The sequence below is a fragment of the Myotis yumanensis genome, unplaced genomic scaffold, assembly GCF_028538775.1.
Source record: "Myotis yumanensis isolate MYYU_CA2020_CCGP unplaced genomic scaffold, mMyoYum1.0.hap1 SCAF_1, whole genome shotgun sequence".
NCBI classification, from domain to species: domain Eukaryota; kingdom Metazoa; phylum Chordata; class Mammalia; order Chiroptera; family Vespertilionidae; genus Myotis; species Myotis yumanensis.
This window is the reverse complement of record NW_027223752.1, coordinates 165,410,786-165,434,242: the sequence shown is the minus strand read 5'-3', so window position 1 is coordinate 165,434,242 and position 23,457 is coordinate 165,410,786. Positions and strand designations below refer to the sequence as shown.

The 23,457-nt window shown below is 40.3% G+C and overlaps 1 protein-coding gene across 1 annotated transcript in view; it reads right to left on the bottom strand.

The window, feature by feature from the left end:
- The window catches only part of ITIH2 (inter-alpha-trypsin inhibitor heavy chain 2), a 39,862-nt gene that overhangs the window by 9,738 nt on the left and 6,667 nt on the right, over nt 1–23,457 (bottom strand). Inside the window, exons 5-15 of the mRNA XM_070408800.1 lie at nt 21,233–21,337; nt 18,092–18,254; nt 16,231–16,338; nt 15,113–15,241; nt 13,116–13,232; nt 11,465–11,633; nt 10,727–10,852; nt 8,503–8,684; nt 5,030–5,215; nt 4,528–4,667; nt 2,303–2,472 (exon numbers count right to left, since the gene is read on the bottom strand). Coding sequence (XP_070264901.1) covers nt 2,303–2,472; nt 4,528–4,667; nt 5,030–5,215; nt 8,503–8,684; nt 10,727–10,852; nt 11,465–11,633; nt 13,116–13,232; nt 15,113–15,241; nt 16,231–16,338; nt 18,092–18,254; nt 21,233–21,337 — 1,595 coding nt within the window. The remainder of the gene's footprint in view (nt 1–2,302; nt 2,473–4,527; nt 4,668–5,029; nt 5,216–8,502; nt 8,685–10,726; nt 10,853–11,464; nt 11,634–13,115; nt 13,233–15,112; nt 15,242–16,230; nt 16,339–18,091; nt 18,255–21,232; nt 21,338–23,457) is intronic.

Sequence of the window (23,457 nt, the reverse complement as noted above, 5' to 3'; positions counted from 1 at the left end):
GATACAATGTTTCCTAGATATGCTAGTCTATCTAGAGCAACGGTTCTCAACCTGTGGGTCGCGACCCCCTTGGGGGTCAAACGACCCTTTCACAGGGGTCGCCTAAGATCATCAGAAAACACATATCTAATTACACATTGTTTTGTGATTAATCATTATGCTTTAATTATGTTCAATTTGTAACAATGAAATTGGGGGTCACCACAACATGAGGAACTGTATTAAAGGGTCACGGCATTAGGAAGGTTGAGAACCACTGATCTAGAGAAATTTAGCTGTGAGGCCCCAGACTAATGTAACAGGAGCCCAGAAGTCAGAGTTCTTTGAATCCCAGGCCACCCTGGTGTAGTTGGCATCTAACTTGGACAAAATTAAAAATTCAGAAAATGTCCCCTTTAGTAGGTCATTTTCAAGACTATATTTCAGGAGTCCTCAAGAAAGAGAGGAAGGAAGCAGGAGAAAAACCAAAGTCTTTTAAACTTGGCTACAGCCCCCTTGGATATGCCTTGGGACTTTCCCCAGAGCACAGAGATCAGGGATAATTTTCAGAAAATTTCTAGGTTCTCAGCTTTCACATACACTTTTTCCTAAGAACACCCCTTTCTCCTAGTTGGCAAGCAGGAGGCATACTTTCTCCTGCTTTCCCTCACCAAAAGCCTCCTGGAAACCAAAGCGTCCACTTGAAAATTGGTATAGTGCCAAAAAAACAATTACTCCAGTGACTGGGAAACGAATTCATTCGAAAGTAAAAAAGTTCCAATTCTTACTTTCAACAGAACTAGAGTAGGGCCCAAGCTGTCATCTGATATATCATTAAAAATAAAAGCTGTGGTATATTTACACAATGGAATACTATTAGGCTGTAAAAAGAAGGATCTCTGACCATTTCAACAGCATGGATAGACCTAAAGATTATTATGCTAAGCAAAATAAGCCAGAGAAAGACAAATATCACATGATCTCACTTATATGTGGAATCTAATGAACAAAATAAATTGATAAACAAAATGGGTCCAGAGGCATGGATGCATGGAACAGACGGGAAGAGATTAACCAAAGAATTAGCCCATGGACACAGGTAATGAATAGTGAAGGCCTGAAGTGGGATAGGGGATGGGGGGAGGAGGGCCAAATGGGGGACATCTGTAATACTGTGAACAATAAAAATAAGTTAAAAAATAATATTTCAATATAGAGCCATATGTGAGTTTTGTCATGTAATTTCAAAGAAGTTCAGGTAAATGAATGACCTTGCCATAACCAAGTGCTTTCTATTTCTATCTACTTATCAAAATTTATAATGTTTATCAGGACTTACACCCATAGAACACTTTTTTAAAAAAGTAGAGTTAGACACATGCAATATACAGACCTTGTAACATAGAAACCTAAACCTGAAATCTATATGATCATGTTGACCAATATCACCCCAATAAATTTTTTTTAAAGTAGAGTTGATGCTGAATCTTGTCTCTTTTCAATCTACTAATGAATAACATTTACCATATATACTTGAAAAATACAGTCAGCCACATTAAAAGATGATTTTCAAGAAAATAGGACATTCTATGTATATAAAAATTTAAAGTATATTATTTTGACAAATTGTCTAGTCATAGTAATTTTCATAAAATTCAATCCAGAAGAAAACTTTGAACACTCAGAATCTTATGGTCACATGAAATTGAAAAGATTTAAATTCGTATACATATTTCCTTTGCATAGGAAAAGGATTATCAACAAAAGACTTTAAAGCATAAAAATATGTTAGGATATGATTCTGCCAGAGAAGTGGAATGGAAATATAAGTTTACTAAAAAAAAAAGAACACTATAAAATTTATAATAATGAAAATAGAATTTGTTCACGTATTTTTTTGTGAATGATGGTAAGTCTCAAACCAGGTATTCAATTTCATTGGCTACACTTAAAAGAGTTATACCACAGTTTCATTTTAAAAGTTCAACCTTTACAATATGCCAGGCATTGAATTCATTGCAAGTACTTAAATAAGGTGAAATAAATTTTAATGTTGATTTTTTAAAACTTATGAAGGGGTACATAAGTTTTTAAAATTCCTTTGGAAAACATGTGAGCACAAATGTTTGAAGATCAAGGCAATAAATTATCCTTAAAGTAAATTGGCAGGAGGAGCTCAGCAAGGGGAGGAGGAAGGAGATACACACATAGGCCTGGGAGCTAGAGGTGGACTGGGAGTGGGAGAGGGGCAGAGGTTCGAGGGCCTTTATTAAGCCTATGGAAGCCGACCCTTAGTGTTTCCCCACCAGACTGAAACACTGACCTGAGCAGCAAGAATGGTCTTGTGGAGGGGCGTCAGCCAGCATGCGCTCATTCCCATCTTCACTCTCAATCACCATGGCAGTGAGTGGAGTCACTATGTGATGTTCCAGTGACATCTGCAGGATTGTTTTTGTAATTTTCCTTTTGACAGCAGCAGTAGGAGCCAGGCTTCTGTATTCAAGAAAGAGAGATATTATAGAGCATTACTTTATTTAAGGCTGAGGTAAACTCCCACAACTCCATCATTTCCAGTGTCCAACCAGGACCCTGGGGACCACAAGGAAAAAGAGAACTAACTTAGTGTTTTATCTAGTCATGCAGTCCTAAGGATTTTTTTTTTTTAAATAGACATGATTTTTTAAAGAGCAATTTTAGGTTCACAGCAAAACTGGGTGGAAATTACAGAGATTTACCACCATTATTAACATCCCCAACATAAGCACATGTGTTATAATCAATAAACCTACATTGACACATCATTATCACGCAGGTCCACAGTTGACATTAGGGTTTATCCTTGAGTTGTGCCTTCTATGGATTTGGACAAATGCATGACATGTATCCAACACGATAGGATCATACAGAGTAGCTTCACTGCCCTAAAAATCTCTGTGCTTTACCTATTCATTCCCACCCACCCTCCAGCAAGAATTGGTCTGTTTTACAGTGATTGTTTTTTGAAAATCAATATTTAACTTTTGCAGCAATTTACTAGCTACCTTTAAATGCATCCAGTGTGCTTCTGTAAAGGGACAGAAATATTTCTTGTTCACTTCAAAGCCACAGCTTACAGCCATGTGTCTGTTTTATAATCTTATTGACATCATGGATTTTCTCTGTGAGTAGTTAGTTATATTCATTTTCTCCAACCCAGTTCAGATGATCTGTTCCATTTCCCTGAGAATCTGATAGAGCAGGTGGAGTGGTCTCAGGAATGATAATTTTAGCCAACACCTGTATGTAACTCTGAAGCAGGTGGTCAAAGAACCACCCATAGAAATATAGTTTCTATATTGGAGAGTTTCTGTGAAGGTCAGCAGAGAAGCCAGGGATGAAACAGATGACTATTAGGGAACCCTTCCTAATGTGAGATCATCTATATATATGAAAGCCTAAGCAACTGTTATGACTGGTCAACCAACTGGTCGCTATGACATGCACTGACCTCCAGGGGGCAGACGCTGAATGCAGGAGCTGCCCCCTGGTGGTTAGTGAGCTCCCACCAATCCCCCATTGCTGGCCAGGCCGAAGGACCCCACCTGTGCACGAATTCGTATACCGGGCCTCTAGTAATCACATAATTGTTGATTTCTCTTTGGACAATAACCCATTCAGTCATAGACAAAAGTAATTGATGATGACACAATCTGGACAGTAATTTCTTTTTTTCTTTAAATCCTCACCCAAGGATATGCTTATTGATTTTACAGAGAGAGAAGAGATGATAGATCAGCCGTGGGCAAACTACGGCCCGCGGGCTGGATCCGGCCCGTTTGAAATGAATAAAACTAAAAAAAAAAAAAAGACCGTACCCTTTTATGTAATGATGTTTACTTTGAATTTATATTAGTTCACACAAACACTCCATCCATGCTTTTGTTCCGGCCCTCCGGTCCAGTTTAAGAACCCATTGTGGCCCTCGAGTCAAAAAGTTTGCCCACCCCTGTGATAGATGATAGATAGATGATAGATAGAAATGTGAGAGAGAAACATTGATTAGTGGTCTTCTATATGCCCCGACTGGGGATTGAACCCACAACCTAGGTATGTTCCCTGACTGGAAAATGAAGCTGCAACTTTTTGGTGTACAGGATGACACTCCAACTAACTGAGCCACCCGGCCAGGGCTGAACAGTGATTTCTGCTGGAGGTGGTGGTGGGGGTTGAGTTGGAAGAAGAATAAGGGAAACTTCAGAGATGAAAAAAGTCTTCTATTCCCAGATCTGGGTGCTGATTACATGGATAATGAATATAAAAATTCATTAAACTGTTCACTTAAGGTCAATGCACTTTATACACTTTACTCTATGCATGCTAAACCTCAAAACAAAAGAAAATAAGGGTGACTCAGCTTTAGTTGAAGTGCTTGGAACCTGTGGAAATTAATCATCTAAACCCTGCACTAATTTGCTGCATTTCTTGGTTCTAATCTTTTCGTGTATTACCTCCAAATCTCAAGGCAAATCATCCAGTTTTGCAAGTCCCTGTGGTGTATGTACTTCTTACCGCTCAGCTAGGAGTTGGTTGATGGTCAGATAGGCCCACAATTTCCTGGTGAAATCAGGATCTGCATGCTTGTCTTTTGATAGAAAATCCTCCAACTCATCCATTTGGGCCAGGGTCTCCAAGACTAACTCTGTGTTGGCCTGGACAATGCAAGGTTCAGTTCAAAGACACCAGGGGAGCAGAATTATAGTTAATCAATTCACAGTGTTTCATACCTACCTACTGTGAGTGAACCAGGGTACTCTACAACTCTATGGGAAATGTAAAATAATTAAAAAGGATACAAAAGGAGAAAGTTTCCAATTAGTCTGGGGTGAAAAAGGTAAGAATTCACACAACAGTTGGGAAGATGGCATAGATAATCTCATGTCTTTCCTTTCACTATTGCTTTCGTTCTACATACATGGTTCTTGGGATGCAGTGTTAGCCCATTAATACACAAGATGGATTGTATCCAGGGGACCAGTTAGTATTTTTAGAATAAGCAGATAAGCCGAAGTACCGAAGTTGCCGTGATAATGCTCTGTAATTGCTCTGATTTTGCAGGGTCAAATTTTCCTGCCACCACAATCTCTGAGCCTCCGAAATAGTTATGGAAACTGTTTTGAGTGACGTCTGTGACTGACGTATGGGGATAGTTGAACTGAACATTCCGGAGCAATGGAGTAGAGACCTGGTTGTAGAATTTCTATAATTCATAAAAAAAAAAAAAAAAAAAAGAGAGAGAGAGAGAGAGAGAGAAATCATTCTTTTCATGCCACTTTATAGGTCTAAAGCAGGGGTCCTCAAACTACGGCCTGCGGGCCACATGCAAATACAAATATCGTATTTGTTCCCGTTTTGTTTTTTTACTTCAAAATAAGATATGTGCAGTGTGCATAGGAATTTGTTCATAGTTTTTTTTTTTAAACTATAGTCTGGCCCGCCAATGCTCTGAGGGACAGTGAACTGGCCCCCTGTTTAAAAAGTTTGAGGACCCCTTGTCTAAAGCATTTTTCTCTGAGATTCTTCAAATGCTTAACAGATATCTCTTATTCTCACAGGATCTCTGTGGAAAGCTATGGGACAATAAAAATTCTCATAATTATCAGACAAACTGAGACACAGAGAAGATGAAGATTGCTAAGAATATTACAATTGACTTAATAAAAGCCCAGCGTTTTTTTCTTATCATGACCAGCATGAATAGCTAACAAACACTCAGAATCAGAAAAGCCAGCTAGGTTGATATTCCCCAAATTAGAACTTATCCCTATCTGTTACCAATTTTATTTTATTTTTTTTTGAAATGTAGATTTTTTTAAACTTTTTAAAAATTTTATATATATATATATATTTTTTTTTTTATTGATTTTTTACAGAGGAAAGGAGAGAGATTGAGAGTCAGAAACATCGATGAGAGAGAAACATCGATCAGCTGTCTCCTGCACATCTCCTACTGGGGATGTGCTCGCAACCTAGGTACATGCCCTTGACCGGAATCAAACCCAGACCTTTCAGTCCGCAGGCCGACGCTCTATTCACTGAGCCAAACCTGTTTCGGCTGTTACCAATTTTAAATTCTGTGCCCACCATTGATAGATGATAACTGGTACTGACAGAGAGGGGGGTAAAATATGTTCTCCTACATCTTTTTCTTGTCCATTTAGTCAAAGTAAACAAGTAATTCATATTCTTTATATTTAAGGAAACTTATAGGCTGCAGCTTGATCTGTGTTACATTATAAAAAGTTGATATCTAAGATGCCAAGGTACTTTAAAGGAAAGACATGGTCGGAGAATCGAAGATGGCTGCATAGGTAAACACCGGAGACTGCGGCCGCAAACAACCACTTCAAAAATACAACTAAAAGATGGAACGGACATCAACCAGAACCACAGGAAGGCTGGCTGAGGAGAGACTCTTCAACTAGAAGGAAAAACAACAGCATTACGAGGCTCAGAGGAGGCGCAGTGTGGAAAATTTAAAGGTACGGTGGTGCGGTGGTGCGGTGGTGCTGTGGTGCGTGCGCAAAGCAGGCTGGTGGCTGAGGGCGCGGTTGTCGTTTTCAATCAGGAGGGAGTCTCAGACTCTGGGCTACAGATCCAGGCGAGTCTCTAGGGACCCAGACTCAAACAGGAGAAGCGGGACTGTCTGGCTACGGTCCCTCCGAGGTTTGCAGCGGTTGCTGGGACAGAGAGGCAGAGCCCCTGGGGACGGACTGAGAGCAGCCATAGCTGCTCCCTCCCCCCGCCCTGCTGAGCCCGCCCCGCCCAAGCCCTGCGCAGAGCCATTTGTCGATCGCCTCAGGCAAAGGCTAGATTGGCACCTCCCCAGAGGACTGAAGTTTTCCACACAGCTGATTCCCACAGCCAGTCGGCCTGGTGGTCAAATCCCTCTAGTATTAACTACAACAATTAAGGCTTAACTAGAACAAGACTGCGCACAAAGACCACAAGGGGGTGCACCAAGAAAGCATAAAAGATGCGGAGACAAAAAAACATGACAGAAATGGAGGATATGGAGCTAAAAATCGCAATTTTGAGGGCTTGCAATAAACTTGAGCAGAGCCTCACGAAAACTAATGAGACCCTCGATGCTACGATAAAGAAATTAGAAAGTAAGCATACACGGACTGAAATAAAGAATATTATACCCAATAGCAGACCAGAGGAGCACAAGAATCAAACCAAAGATTTGAATTTCGAAGAAGCAAAAAACACCCAACTGGAAAAGCAAAATGAAAAAAGAATCCGAAAGTGTGAAGATAGTGTAAGGAGCCTCTGGGACAGCTTCAAGCGGACTAATATCAGAATTATAGGAGTGCCAGAAGATGAGAGACAGCAAGATATTGAAAACCTATTTGAAGAAATAATGGCAGAAAACTTCCCCCACCTGGTGAAAGAAATGGACTTACAGGTCCAAGAAGCGCAGAGAACCCCAAACAAAAGGAATCCAAAGAGGACCACACCAAGACACATCATCATTAAAATGCCAAGAGCAAAAGACAAAGAGAGAATCTTAAAAGCAGCAAGAGAAAGAGACTCAATTACCTACAAGGGAATACCCATACGACTGTCAGCTGATTTCTCAACAGAAACTTTGCAGGCCAGAAGGGAATGGCAAGAAATATTCAAAGTGATGAATACCAAGAACCTACAACCAAGATTACTTTATCCAGCAAAGCTATCATTCAGAATTGAAGGTCAGATAAAGAGCTTCACAGATAAGGAAAAGCTAAAGGAGTTCATCACCACTAAACCAGTATTACATGAAATACTGAAAGGTATCCTTTAAGAAGAGGAAGAAGAAAAAGGTAAAGATACAAATTGTGAACAACAAACATGCATCTATCAACAAGTGAATCTAAGAATCAAGTGAATAAATAATCTGATGTACAGAATGAACTGGTGATTATAATGAATCAGGGACATAGAAAGGGAATGGACTGACTATTCTTGGGGGGAAAGGGGAATGGGAGATTGGGGAAGAGATTGGACAAAAATCGTGCACCTATGGATGAGGACAGTGGGTGGGGAGTGAGGGCGGAGGGTGGGGCGGGAACTGGAAGGAGGGGAGTTATGGGGGGGGGGGAAGAGGAACAAATGTAATCTGAACAATAAAAATTTAATTAAAATAATTTAAAAAAAGGGTGAAAAAAAAAAAGAAAGACATGGTCAAGCTGATAAAAAGGACGAACTGCTTGGTGGGTCTGTAAAGCCATAAGAAGCTCTGCTGGTGCCTCGGAAAACTTTTTCAAAAAGTAGGGAAGTGACCATCGCATTACTGCCTCTCATCCCACTGTTAATGCAGGTGTACAAGTAGAATGGAGTGCCTGAGAAAGGCATGAACACTTTCTTTTTCTTGCAACCAAGTATATCTGAAATTATGACAATTTTCACTTAAATTTGGCCATCTTCTTTTAGGTATCAGATATTGCTAACTGAATTATTTTTGAGTGAAGAGAAAAGAAAGAAACAGAAAAAAAATGTTACCTTGAGCTGTAAAGATGTGTCCTGGTTTCCATAAATCCTTTGAGCAATTCCTCGGTTGTCATTGGATAGTCTCTTCAGAAAATCATAATCAACATCAAACCCTATCCCCAAACTGAACAAGGATATGTTGTCTCGTATGTTCTGCTTTACATTTTTCTGAATTTTTGACAACTTTAGTTCACCTAAACAGAAAGAAAAGAAATGAGGAGGCAATGTTATACAGTTTTTGGAAAATCCATGGAGAGCAGTTTAACAAAATTTGTCAAAATTAAAAACTCACTCTTTGATCCAGTGACTCAATTACTAAGAATTTTTCTTACAGATGTGTTCATACATGTTGAAATGAAGTACGGGCAATGGTACATCCTCTATAATAAAAGGCTAATATGCAAATTGACTGAACGGCAGAATGACCGGTCGCTATGATGTGCACTGACCACCAGGGGGCAGACACTCAATGCAGGAGCTGCCTCCTGGTGGTCAGTGCACTCCCACAGGGGGAGCACTGCTCAGCCAGAAGCCCTGAGCCACGCTCACTGCTGGTGAGCACAGTGGCGGTGCAAGAAGCCTCTCCCACCTCCAGGGCAGCGCTAAGGATGTCTGACTGCCAGCTTAGGCCCACTCGGACATCCCCTGAGGGCTCCCAGACTGTGAGAGGGTGCAGGCCGGCCTGAGGGACCCCCCCCCCCCTCGTGCACTAATTTCATGCAACAGGTGTCTAGTAGTAACATAATTGGAAATAGCCACATATTAGAAACAAATGTACAACAATAGGGAGATTAGTTAAATTATAGTACATTCGCCTGGCCTGTGTGGCTCAGTGGTTGAGTGTCAACCCATGAACCAAGAGGTCACTGGTTTGATTCCCAGTCAGGGCACATGCCCAGGTTGTGGGCTCGATCTCCAGTAGGAGGCATGCAGGAGGCAGCCAATCAATGTTTCTATCTCCCTGTCCTGCTCTCTTCCTCTCTCTTTCAAAATCAATATAAATATATTTTTAAAAAATGATGGTATATTCAAATTGTGAAATACTATATAGTTATTAAAAAGAACCAGGCAACTATATATTTATTTTGAATAATCTTAAAGAAACATTTTAAAGGGGAAAACAATAATAATTGATATATGTAGGATGTATTTGTATATATGCATGCATGTGCGTATGTATATATGTGTGTATGTATATATGTGTGTATGTATTCAAATATATGTGTACATATATGTATATGTAGTAGGCAAACATGCATAGGATATCTCTGGAAAGATACATAGCACAAGAAATTGGTAATGAGTGGCTGCCTCTGGGGACAGGAACTGGAAGGTTGAGAGACAGGAGTGAGAAACTGACTTAATTTTTTACTTTATTGCCTTTTCTTCCTTCTGATTTTATTCTAAAGTTCATTTTTCAAGTAATCTGATCCAAGGTGGGGAAAAAACAATGAATCTGCAACAAATACATAACAACTGCCATTCTAGTTTCACCATTAATAAAACAGTTGCTCTTTGTCTTTCTAAAGCTCAGGATGCCATCATCATGATCATGTCACCAGTTTTCCTCCCACTGAGCTGTCAGGAACAGGTTAGATACAGTCCTTGTCCACATAACAGACAGAAACACAATTAAGCATTCACTCTTCCTTATATTTGTCAATGTAAGGAGACAAAACAAATAATAATACATGATAGAAGCAGGGAGATGTTGAGCTATTTTGTGAATAAGAAAAATGGTCAATATACAGGATGTATTGGACAGAAGTAATTTCTCTGGTTGCAGTGAGGGGCTGGGGGAAGTGCGGAGAACAATAAGAATACATCACTGAGGACTCCAGAGGTACAATTGGAGACCTGGATCAATCCTCACCACACATATGCCCATTCACCACCTCCCATACCTTAAGTTGAGGAAATAAATGCATTTCACTAGTATGTACTGTATTAACAATCGTCATAGCACACAATTACAATAAAAATTAAAGTTTCCCCACATTACAGAGGTGACACCGAGGCATTCAAGGACATCACTGAAAACTGTCCGGGCACTGGTCTAAACAGGATGAATGTTTCAGGGTCAAAAGAAGTCTTTGTTCATAGAAGCACGGGTTTAAAATCATTTCAAAAGTCAGTTTAATATCTAAATGCAATTAGATTTCCCGCTGTAAATGAATCACATTCCCAAGAAATGGCAGCGGAAATATTTGTACTAGAAAACTGAAGTGCTACTTGCCTACTGTTGGATCGCCGTCAGAAACCAAAATGATCAGAGAGACTGAGTTGGGGTCCAGCAGGCCCATGTTATTGGCTTCATTCAAAATAAAGATGGCCCGCAGGAGCGCCTCGTTGATATTTGTGCCTGATAAAGTAATATAAAGTGATATAACAATGTTCTGTTATATACTCTTTCTCTGCACAGAAACAATCACATCTTGGGTTCAGGCTCATTTGTCTGGTAACTACTCAAGAATAATTTATTCGGTACCCAAATCATTTGATTGCTTTCCAAGTGACACCAATTTTGCCCAGGCAGGTAAAGGCCCCCTTGTGGAGTAAATTATTCCCTTTGTAGTGTAAACTACTTCCTTAGAGATGAGTTGGCCCTTTCAAAGCATTCTGTCATTTTGTTAAACATAAAGTTGAAGGTACCTAACCCAGCCTTGTTGGTAGACTTGAACACTCCTCCTAAGGCAGTTACATTTTACGCTTTGCAAGTAATGAGAAGGCAAATGTCATTTACTGACACTCTTTTCTGAGGAAGGTTAGAATAATTAAAAACTTGTGTGGGATGGATTATGTATTGTACTTCTGCAATGAACTTAGTATTCATCATTTAATAATAAATGTATTATTTAAGACAGACCATTGCAGATGGGGCAAAGAACACTAGTAGGAAATAATATTTCTTCAGTGAGTCAAGATTCAAATCCTATAGATGTTTCTCACTGGGCTTCAGGCTAAACCCACTTACCTCCATTAGGCTGGATTTTCTCAATATACTTCTTGGCATCTGCAACTTGTGTCGTAGTAGCTGAGACTAAATCATTTCTCCAGGTTCGCACATTGTGGTTGAAATCGACCACAGAGAATTGGTCATCAGTTCTCAGGTCATCCAATATGGTTTTCATTGCTTCCACTGTCTATTTCCAGAGAGAGAGGAGAAGGGTCACATTAAATAAGCTCTGAGCCTGAGAAGAGAGGGAAGACCAAGAATCCATCCTAATCATCTTTCAAGTACTGACGCAAGCTATAATTCTTATAGAAAGCCTCTTACATCCACCTCAACACTCATGCTGAGCATGGGTCACCTGCATTTTGAGACTTAAACTTTTACTGACTTATTTTGTTTCGAAGGATCACAAACTTCAGGTTCCGCCTTAGTGGTGCCTGAAAATCAAATGTATTTCACAAGTCCACTGACTCACCCACTCTCTTAAACTACTGCTTCTCGTCTTTCTCTTCAAACCATCAAAACCTCCCTGCAAATGACGCTTCTGATTCCTAATACACTTTTTTAAAAAAAGAAACGTTTCCCCCCCACAACAACACCATTGAAAATACTTTTAAATGTACTTATTATGTTTATTGCTTATTCTCTACCCCCCCTTCCTCCAGAATGTAAGTTCTGTAAGCTCCAGGAGAGTAGGGATGATTTCTTAAAAATGTTTTTGGTGGATTCTGTTACTGGTGAACTAAGTGCCTGCCATGTATTGGATGCTTAATTAATATTTGTTAAATGAATGGAGGAAGGAAGGAAGCAATGAATAAACTGCTATGTTAGGGCAGCAGTTCTCACTGAGGGGAATGTCCCCACCAGGGGTCACGTGGCAATGTCAGAAGACATGGTGATTGTCATAGCTGAGGGGCTGGTGCTACTGGCAATTAGTGGGCAGAGGCCCTGGGTGCTAAACATCCTGCAATGTACAGGGCTGCCATACCAGCAAAGAATTATCCAATCCAAAGTGTCAATAATGCCATTGATGAGAAACCTGGTGTTGGAGTATGAGCAAGGGAGGTGGGACGGGGCATGAATTTCCCTTCTTTTGGATGCCAGAAGAGTAGTGAACACTTGGATGGTTAGAAATGGTTATTGAATGAATGAATGAATAGACAGTAAGTTGTTCGACTTGGTTAGATGAGTGGATTGATGAGTAAAATAAGAAACTTCCTTGTTTGTTCATTAGAATTACATCTACCCCCATTTAATGCTAAATAAGCCTATGTTGAGCTCCAAACAGGAAGACATGAGACAGATGGCTTCCCTCAAAGCATGACAGTGTAATTAGAGAAGGTAAGTACAGAATGATTTCAAAGTAATTCATGAACAATGGCAAGATATTAAAGTAAAATATTATGCAGAGGAACCAGAAGACTATGAAGCAGAAGTGTTATCAGGGAGAAGAGGTTATACTGAGATAAAATATTTCAAAAAGTTGAGTTCCGAGATAAATTTCTGTTATTCACAAGCCATCCAGTCTGTGGCACTTCGTTATGGCAGCTCAAGCCATCTAAGACAAGCCCTGGGGGTAAGGTGCATTGGATGATTGCGTTGTTGAGGGGTGGGGGTGGGGGGTTCAAAGAAGGTAGAGAATCTAGGTACCAAGCCAACAAGGGGTACTTACTTGTTTCATTTTTACTCCCCACATTGAGCCGCTTACATCAATGACAAAGAGGATGTTTTTGGGAATTGGGTCCATGTTTTCAGGAGCAAAAAAGTGGACAAAATATCCATTAAATACCTGAAAAACAGAACATTACTAAACTATTACCAATGTTTGGAATATAGGAGGATGGGGATCTGGGGACGAGAGGAGAGGTGAGTCATGGTGAGCAGGACGCATGACAGTTGTACAGAAGAGAACAGAGGTGGCAACTTGGTGTCCATCCGTCTCTCCCTTCTTCTTGTTCCCTCCTTCCTTTCCTGTGAAGGCCCAAGCCCTCTTAGCAGGTTACCTCCCCAAGATGTTTCACTTCTCTCTCCTCTCTACTCCCCTCCACTCCACCCAGTCTTTGTTGATAGCCCCTGCTCTAGGCACCCTGCTAGCCAACAGGGAATGACAGAGCCATCCTCCTCCTGAGCTCACAGGCCAGTGGAGGAACCAGACAAGTGAAGAGGCAGTTTTCAGCTCAGGGTATTAAGTGCTACCATCAGGAAAATGAAGGTTCCAAGAATGCCCAGTGGAGAAGCATCTAATTCAGAAAGGGGGGTCTTTCCCAAGGATATGGCATCTACACTGGACTTGAGTGTGAGTTTGGAGTTAGCCTGCCAGCATAGGGGTGTAGTGGAGAGTTCCAGACAGTGCAGTGACTCTGAGTGAATAGACACCTTTGGGCTCTGTAAATGGTTGAGCAAAATGAGACCACAGAATTCAAGCACCTAGGCCAGTGGTCTGAAAACTCATTAGTCAACAGAGCCAAATATCAACAGTACAACGATTGAAATTTCTTTTGAGAGCCAAATTTTTTAAACTTAAACTATATAGGCAGGTACATTGTTATTAACTTAATTAGGGTACTCCTAAGCTGGCCTTTGCTAAAAATGTCCTCAATCTGATTGAGGTAAGTTCTCTGAGGTCGACCCCTTCCAACTCTCCCATCCACACTTGTCTTGTATACTTGTTTCATCTATCTCCTTTCGTTCATCCTCTCTATATGTCCAAACCATCTCAACATACCTTTCTCAATCCTCGACACTACATCTTCTTTCAGTCCACAACGTTCCCTAAAATTAACTTAATAAACTTTACTTAAAGTGTTAAGTCAACTTCGCACTGTACGTGTGCGCCCGCACGTGGTATTTTGTGAAAGAGCCACACTCAAGAGGCCAAAGAGCCGCATGTGGCTAGCGAGCCGCGGTTTGCCGACCACTGATCTAGGGAGTTAGGGTGGATAGTCAGCAGGGCAGGTCTGAAAGGACCTTTATGGGCACTCTAGGGAGTTTGGATTGTTCTTGAGGTGAATGGGAGGCCACTCTGGCTGGATGCCTGATTACCTCTTAGTCTTCGACTGCAGGTCGTAAAGATTGGTTCCCCTCATTCTCTTTCTACTGCCCTCTGGTTGCTTCTACCAGAATCTTACAGGTTCCCCTGCAGGGTGTGTAGCTGTGGATACTTCCTACCTCCCTGTTCCTGGAGAAGCACAAGTTTTGGATATTCTCCAAGGGCTATACTTTAGCACAAGGGAAGTACAAACACACATCTAAGACATGACAAAAGGAAAAGGAAAATTTTCATTGATCCTGGACTTCACCACTGGCCCAGATCTTTCTCTAGGCTTTGGTTGTGCCTTCCTTCTAGCCCATGAACTCCGTGCTTTCTTTGATAGTCTAGTTGCAAAGAGCCTTGAAAGTTTATGCAAAATTCCCATTTCGTTATTTTCTATTATTCTTCATATGAGGCCTAAAAGTACCTTTCTGGGACAAGGACATGAGACCCAATGACCCTTTATTCAGGTTTCTTGATGTGAAGAGATAATGCTTAGATACGATTTTAGTCCCTTCTCTGCAGCTCTGACATTGCCTTGGCAGCTAGCAGCTACCCAGAGGCCAGGGGGTTTGTTCAGCAAAAGATTCTTCTTTGGCCTCAGTGAGGTGGCTCTCCTAGAGCCTGTGTTCACCCACCTCAAGTTCCCCAGCACTCTCCTCTCTGTTCACGTCATACACCACCACCAGATCTCCATCCACCGCAGTCTCGGAGCAGTTAGAGCATTTTCTTTGTTGTGCTACTGTGGGCTTGAAGGACACATGGGCCTAGAAAGAACAGTAATGTCAGAGCCAGGTCTCAGTCCCCATCCCTCTGCAGGCCAGAGGTTGACAGCTGCATCTTCTTGTGCCCACAAGAGGCCCAATGGACGTTCTGTACCCCAGCAGCATCAGTAGTACTGTTACTGATGGAAGGGACAGTGCCAAGGCATGTGAGGGGAATCTCTGGCAGCCTGTTGACCAGGTTTTCAGGCCTTTTTTTTTTTTTTTTTTTTTAGGTTAGGGAGAGTGCGAACGCAGTCCCCCATTAGCAAAAATTATGCAGTCAGGTTTCCCACATTTGGGAAAATGGCAGGGGCCAGCACACCTGTAATGCAATGGTAATCCTTAATTTTCAGGCCTTTTTAAAAATGTAATTAATTTTTAAAATTGTTGACAGTATTGCAGATGTCCCCCATTCTCCTCCTCTCCCCATCCTCCACTCAGCCCCTACTCCACCCCAGGCCTTCACCACACTATTGTCTTCATTTATAGGCTATGCATATATGTTCTTTGGTTAATCTCTTTCTGCTCCACTCCACCCCAGCCCCCTTCCCCTCTGGCCTTCTTGAAGAGATTCGAAGAATCCATCCATTCTCCCATGAAAGAAATAGCTACCAGCTCTAGTTCTGAAAGGTTCTTAGAGGAATTTAACTCCTCCATAGTTGGTTATTATTGGCCATTAAGCTGAATATCTCTTGCTGGGATTAATGTAAATACACCATATGTTATATGAAAGCTGTCTTTTAGTTACCAGTCAAGATGACTTGGGGGAAATGAGACTCCAAAAAGAAAGTCACTGGTCAAAATGCAATGAAACCATTGGAAGTTGTTTTTTTTAACATCCTGTGGAAGACCCTAGACTTTGCTCTGGATCACTGCTCAACACCTCAGCTCAATACCTGACTACTTTTCTATTCCCCAGGGCACATGAGGAGGGCAGAACTCATGTCTGGAGGCCACTTGGACTCTCTAAAACATGCAGTGCTTGTGATTACCTTCTGGTCTCTTTTAGATATGACTGGCACACCATCGAAATGGCCATCGGATGTGTCAGGAACATGAAGAAATTTCAACCCCTGAGGTTCAATAATCCACACATCTACCTAGAGATGGCAAAGAAAATTACTCAACGCATGAAAATATCTTTCAAGGTTTTTTGTGCTAGAAGTGCAATTGCTAAGTCCTCTGCTGGTTTTCTCTTCTTCAAGTTTTCCCAAAGATGACCCGGCATAGTCCCATGATTACTTCTGCATGTTCTTTAAATTCTCTGGGATGTAATGCGTTTTACCATAGAGGCTGAAGTCCCTTCAGGCAACTGAGCGCTCACCTTCTATTGCTTCATTTCTCTGGGATTAATTCATTCTATTCTATTCTATTCTATTCTATTCTATTCTATTCTATTTATAAGAGAATCCATGTTGTTAGGACAAGAAAAAAATGAAAGGGAAGCCATTGTTAAATGATTCTGCATTTATTCTGTAGATCTGTCTGTAATAGATAATTTCCCCCACATCCTGGGATTTTTTATTCCTTTTCTATCTTCTTGTTTTGAGCAGAGATAATAGTAGGGAAGAATCCCTCTTGGTGATCCTTGGCAAAACCATAGTCATAGCTGCCATTTCTCTATGTATACTTTAAGTGCTTTGCTGAGCAATTCACATGTATAAGCTCATTTAACTCTCACCAATGTTATTATTATCTGTTATTGTTCTTACTTTTTATTTCTCATTTTACAGATGAAGAAAAAGAGATTCAGAGTGACCTAGCTAGTCAGTGGCTGAGCCACACTTCAAACCCAGGGCTGAGTTCCTCAGGCTTTTTTCACTGCTTCTTGACTGCCAATAGCTTCTGTCAGCTCCCGCTTTTCAGTCGACATTGTCATACTGTTCTTTAGCCTGATGACAAAATATGCGATAGTACCCTTTTCACATGTGAAGACATGGGCACTCAGGATAACTTGTCCCATGTCAGAAGGCCAGTATAGTGGGTTGAATGACAGTCCCCCAAAAGATATGTTTACATCAAGTCCCTGGAACTTGTGGATGTTACCTCATTTGGAAAAAGGTAAGAGATGCAGCTAAAAATCTTTTGTTGTTATTGTTGTTGTTGTTAATCCTTCCCCAAGGATATTTTTTCCATTGATTTTTTTTTTTTTGAGAGGATGGAAGGAAGGGGGAGAGACACAGAGAAGGAAACATCAAAGATCCATCAACTGGTTGTCTCTGGGGCCAAGGATTGAGCCTGAAACCGAGGTATGTGCTCTTGACTGGAAGTGAACCTGTCACCCTTCAGTCACAGGCTGATACTCTAACCACTGAGCGCCCAGCTGGAGCAAGAATCTTGAGATGAAATCATCCTGTACTATGCAATGGTTCTTAAATCCAATGATAACTGTTCTTATAAGAGAAAAGGCAGAGTGAGATTTGGGACATGCAGAGGAGGTGATGATTGGAGTGATGTGGCCATGAGGCCAGATGTCAAACAATGCCAGCAGCTGCCAGACATGGGAAAAAAGCAAATAGACTCTCTCCTAGAGCCTGTGGGAGTGCTGCCCGGCCAACAGCTTGATTTCAGACTTCTGTTCTCCAGAACTGTGAGAGAATAAATTTCTGTGGTTTTAAGCCCCCAGGTTGTAGTAATTTGTTACAGCAGTGCTAGGAAACTGACATAGCAAATAACAAATCAAGCTGACATTGAAATCAGTAAGGAAGTGGCCTGGTGAACTCCAAACTCATAACCTTTTCAGTACAGCAAACTGTCTTGCAGAGTTGAGTGGCATCAAACACCATAAAGGGTGGCAAACAATAGAACCATAACAGGATGACGTCACTGCACACCCTGCAAATCCACACTTACCTCCAAGTGTTTGGCCAGTCGTCCTGGATTCAGATGAAGTCTGTGTTCATAGGACCCCAGCTTCCTCCACTTCACTTCCTGGTAATGAAGTTCAAACTGCACCTTTGCTCCAGGTCGGATGTTCACTTCGGTTTTAAAGTTCTCCATATCAAGAACCCTGCTCCTGAAGATGTGAGCCCCTGATGTAAGTTATCACATGCATGACGAAGCGCAAGACCCAGAATCTAAGCAGAGGGTAGGTGAATGGCTCAATTGTTCATGAAAACGAATAATATATTAAAACCTCCATACAAATTCATTCCCATTAACACTTTCAGTCTCCTCTCTTACCTGCTCTTTTCTTCCAGAGCTTCTTACAGATTTGAGGGTCATTTGCAAAAAGCTCCAAGTTACTGATTCCTATTGTGTGCCAGAAACTTGACACATGTCATCATAGTTAGCAAAGCAGCTCTGCAAGATGGGTATCAGTACCCTTACTTATCAGACAATAACACATGAGGCTAATAGAGAACTGGTAACCTGCTGAAGGCCACACAGGTAGTCAGTTGTAGGGCCGAGCCTCACACTGAAGTTTAGATAACTCCAAAGAGAGCACGCATTTCCTCTGCTGCACTGTAGTCTCATTTTAGAAATTCTTTAATTCTGAAAGTCTTCAAAAAGAAGACATCTATTATTTCATCAAATTGAATATGTATTTCCAGCATAAGGCCTTACTTAGTCATGTACATATCAAGCCCAATGCCATCATTGGTCTTGAAATGTTTATGGTTTTAAAGAGAACTTATCAAATGAGGGTAATTTGAGCATTAAGATACATAATTAATATTTTTAAAAAGTTAACTTGACTAACTAAGCAAGGTGAGATTGTGATAATGAGCCCATTGGGGATCAGGGAAGTACCGTGGGAAGTCAGCTTGGGATACCAGGTGGCTGAAGAAAAAGATGAGCATGGCCTGGTGCACGCCTATCAGCATGTGACCATAGGCCTTATTATCTGGGGAGTGAACTAGAACGTGAGCTCTATGGTCTGTTGTACCTGCAGTACCTAGGAGAATTTCTGTTGTTAATAAATATTTGCAGAGCGAATAATAACAAATGAGTGGACGATGTGGTCAAAGTGATGGTAAAGATGGCAAAATGATATCCTAAAGATAAGAGAACCCGATCAACCTGGATCAACACTGGAGATGTTTCCTCTGCTTGGGATTTCTTCTCTCCTTTCTCTAGCTGGATAAATTTTTACAATCTAATTGTGCTCAGTTCAAACATCAGGTCCTCTGTGATGATTTTTCTGGACTCCCAGAATTGTACACTTGAGCTCCCATAAGGTTTTTTACCCTCTCTACATGAGCACTTACTCCATTATATATTACTAGAAGCCCAGTGCACAAATTTGTGCACAGGTGGGGTCTGGCCGGCCCATCCTGATCCGGGCCAATTGGGCCAGGCTGGCTAGAGGTAGGGGCCATGGTGGTTTGCCAGCTGGCCCCGCCCCCTGGTCAAACTCCTGGTCGAACTCCCGGTTAAGGTGACAATTTGCAAATTAGCCTTTTATTATATAGGATATGTAATAGACCCTTAAAATGATATATATTACATATATGAGAGCCACCTCTATACTATAGATTCCTTGGCTGTCTCCTCCGCTAGCTGCAGTGTTTGCTGTGGAGTTGTCGCCTTTGACAGAACTGGGTACAGAGCTCAATGAACTTTCATTGAATGAATAAAAGAATGAATGAAATGAAAATAATTTTAAATAAAGGTAAATTTGGGGATGTAGAGAGGTGGAGGAGATGAAGGAAAAGTGGATGGCAGGATCTGGCAGATTAGATAGGCAGTGTGAGAAGTGACTGGTTGAAAAGTCCTTTGAAGTTTCTGGCTTGAAAGGCTCCCCTTTTGAGGGTGAAAGCCTTACTCCATAAAAATAAGGCAGAATAAATAATTAAAACAAATTCCAAACCTTTATTTCTGAATACAATTGACCCTTGAACAATGCAGGGGGTTAGGAGTAGAAAATCAGCATGTGACTTTTGACTCTACAGTCAACCCTTCCTATTCATGGGTTTTGCAACCACAGATTCAACCAACTGTGCATGGAAAACAGTATTTTTGGGAATCCTCAGTTGGGAATGCAAAACTATTGTTTCTACCCTAGGTTGGTTGAATCCGCGAATGCAAAGGGCAGGCTGTATCTATTTTTTTTTTTAAATCCTGGTGTAAGTGCACCCAAACAGTTTAAATTGTGTTGTTCAAGGGTCAATTCTACATGGTAAGTGTTGTCATCAGATCACCAGTACTTCGGTAGTTTCTCTACACCAAGCATGTCAAACTCACGGCCTGTGGGCCGCATGAGATCCACAACAAATATTTTTGCGGCCCAGCCAATATAATGGTATGTAAGAAACGTTTTGGTAAAAATTTCGTAACTTAATTTTTACAATATCCTGTTATACATAATTATTAATAACAAACTACAACGTTTGCTAATGACTGATTATTATAATCTTTGTTGCATTCATTTTCCTTATGCGCCTTACATGCCTTAAGCGCAGGCGCACAATTTCTCTCCACTAATACTATCAGCAAATATGTTAGCAGGCAATTGCCACGTCATTAGTCTTGGACTGACTTGTTTGGTGTGTGCAACAGGAAATATTTTGCTTTTGGAGAACAAGAAAATTAGGTTTACTTGTGTTACACTTATTAATTTGTGCAGTTATTCAGTGTCTGGCAAGTTAATGTTCAAAAAATATATTAATTTTTAATAAGATGTTCTATTATGTGTTAATGATTACTAATTTATTTCAGCCCTTTGTATTCAGCATGTCTCTATCGAAATAAACCTATGTTTCTATGAAAATTGAAACTTTTGTTTTTTTGCGGCCCACATAAACTTAAACCTTGTTTATTTGGCCCATGTTAGCCTTTGAGTTTGACATGCTTCCTCTATATACTCTTTTAGCAAATCAACATTAGCTACAGAACATCCAACTGCAAGTTATGTAAGGATAGCTCATTTGCTGCAGAGAGGCCTTAGGGAATAGAAACTGGAGCACCTAACTCTACCATCTGACTACAAGGCTGTGTGCTCTTGAAGAAGGGACTGGGGGGACAGTAGTGGGATGGGGGTGCGGGCCTTACCTCACCAATCCGGTGCTTTTATCTTTTGCTCTTGCCTGTGAGTAGAGGGCTCTACCCACGGTTTTCTCCTTAATGGAACTAGTGAATGTAGTTCCGTCTACACTCCTAGAAAATGACAGAAAGCCACCAGTTGGTCTGAATATAAAGCAAACAAAAATAGCAAAACTAACAAACAAAAAACCCAAAACAAGCAAACATGCCAACAAGGTGGATTTACTGAATGGGGGCAATGATCATTTTGTACCTGGAAAAAAAGAAGAGAGACATTTACATATTTCATACACAGGAGCCTCTTCATCTGACAGTGTGATTTAAGAGGGAAATGTAGTCTCCCATCGTCCTAAAAGCTTTCCCTTACTACTGTTGCTTGTGTTAAAAATGTTCCTTATTTTCAAAATTTACCCTGCAGATAAGGTATTGTTCTTATTGGGTAACCTTTTAAAAAATTTAAAACTTTTTTTAATAGTTGACATTCAATATTATTTTATAATAGTTTCAGGTATACATTTATATCATTTATATAATTTTTAGTGATGAAACATTATATGATTTATGAAGTGATCCTCCTATAAGTCTAGTACCCACCTGGCACCATATATAGATATTACTATATCATTGACTATATTCCCTATGCTGTACTTTACATTCCATGACTCTTTTATAACTACCAATTTGTATTTCTCAATTCCTTTACCTTTTTTCGCCCAGCCTCCTAAATCCCCTCTCCTCTGGCAATCATCAGTCTGCTCTCTACATCTATGAGTCTGTTACAATTTTGTTTGTTCATTTATTTTGCTTTTTAGATTCCACATGTAAATAAAATCATATTTGTTTTACTCTGTCTTATTTCACTTAGCATAATACTCTCTAGGTTCATCCATGTCATTGCAAAATGTAAGATTTCATTCTTTTTTATGGTTGAGTAATATTCCATGGTTTATATGTAGTACATTTTCTTTATCCACTCATCTATTGATGCGCACTTCGGTTGCTTTGGGTGTCCCTTCTGAATCACAAACGTGCTTAGAAGAGGTAACTGATAAGTCACGAGTTAACCTGGCTTACATTTGGTTCATAAGATCAATCTTCTATGAGTTAAGGGTCTGCCATAGCTTGCGGGCATTTTGCTCTCCTGCATGGGTGGCAGAGAATAAAGAAAGCTGGAGAAAGGTGCTGGTGAATGAACCCTTTTGCAAAGTTTGTGTTTACCCCTCTAACATCTCCCTTGGGGACCTCTATCCTCTTTTTACGTCTCCATCTCTATCTACCTGAATTTTAGCTGGCTATTATATAATCCATACCAAGAAATGATAGGTTACAGCAGTTGAATTATAGAATTTTAGAAATGAAAGGGAGCTTATGGCACTCAAATGGGTAGTATCTCTCCTCAAGAAGGAATTTAGAAATGTGTGAAAATGTTTTTGGTTGTTCTGAGCACTGAAAGAGGGCATGATAAGAGGACACCAAGAATGCTAGATATTCTGTAATGTGAAGGGTAGTTTTGCTAAAAATTGTCCTGCCCCAAGCACCAATAGCATACTTGTTGAGGCACACCTGTATGTTTGCCTCTTTAGATGAGAGAAATCAGAGCCAAGAAGACAAGTGACTTGTTCAAGGTCACACAGTTGGTCAGAGACTGAGCTAGAACTGTACCCCATGTGCCAGGTTAACACTATTTCTATCAATCATTCTAAGGTTCAAAGACCAAAAAGTTTTAAAGACAAAAGTAAATCATTTCTATTGGTAGAATATTTGGAACATTGATAGAAAAGGCAGAAGAAATATTTTGCATATGACGGTCTGCACAACTCCTATTAAATTGTAGTGATATAAACAACTATTTCCTCTGGTCTTATAAATTCAGCCCTGTGTAGAAGGAGACCAAATAAATGTATATACATAATTCTGTCTTTCATCACCTCAAATCTTCTATGAAATGAGATATGAAAAATGGAGAGAAAAATAGAAAGAAGATAAACTTAGAATGAGTTCTGGTTTTGTGGTTTAAAAATAAAAATATATTAAAATAGTTTTAAATATAAATTTTCAGACACAATATTACATAATATCCCTACATAAAAGCTTTTCATTCTATATTTGCTTTCTAGAAAAAGCTTACTAAAAATGTTTTAAAAATAATTTTCTAAGCCAATTCAAAGGATACCTATTCAAAGTCATATAATGAATTTTTCTACATACTTTGTTTTGTTTAGAAAATATAGTTA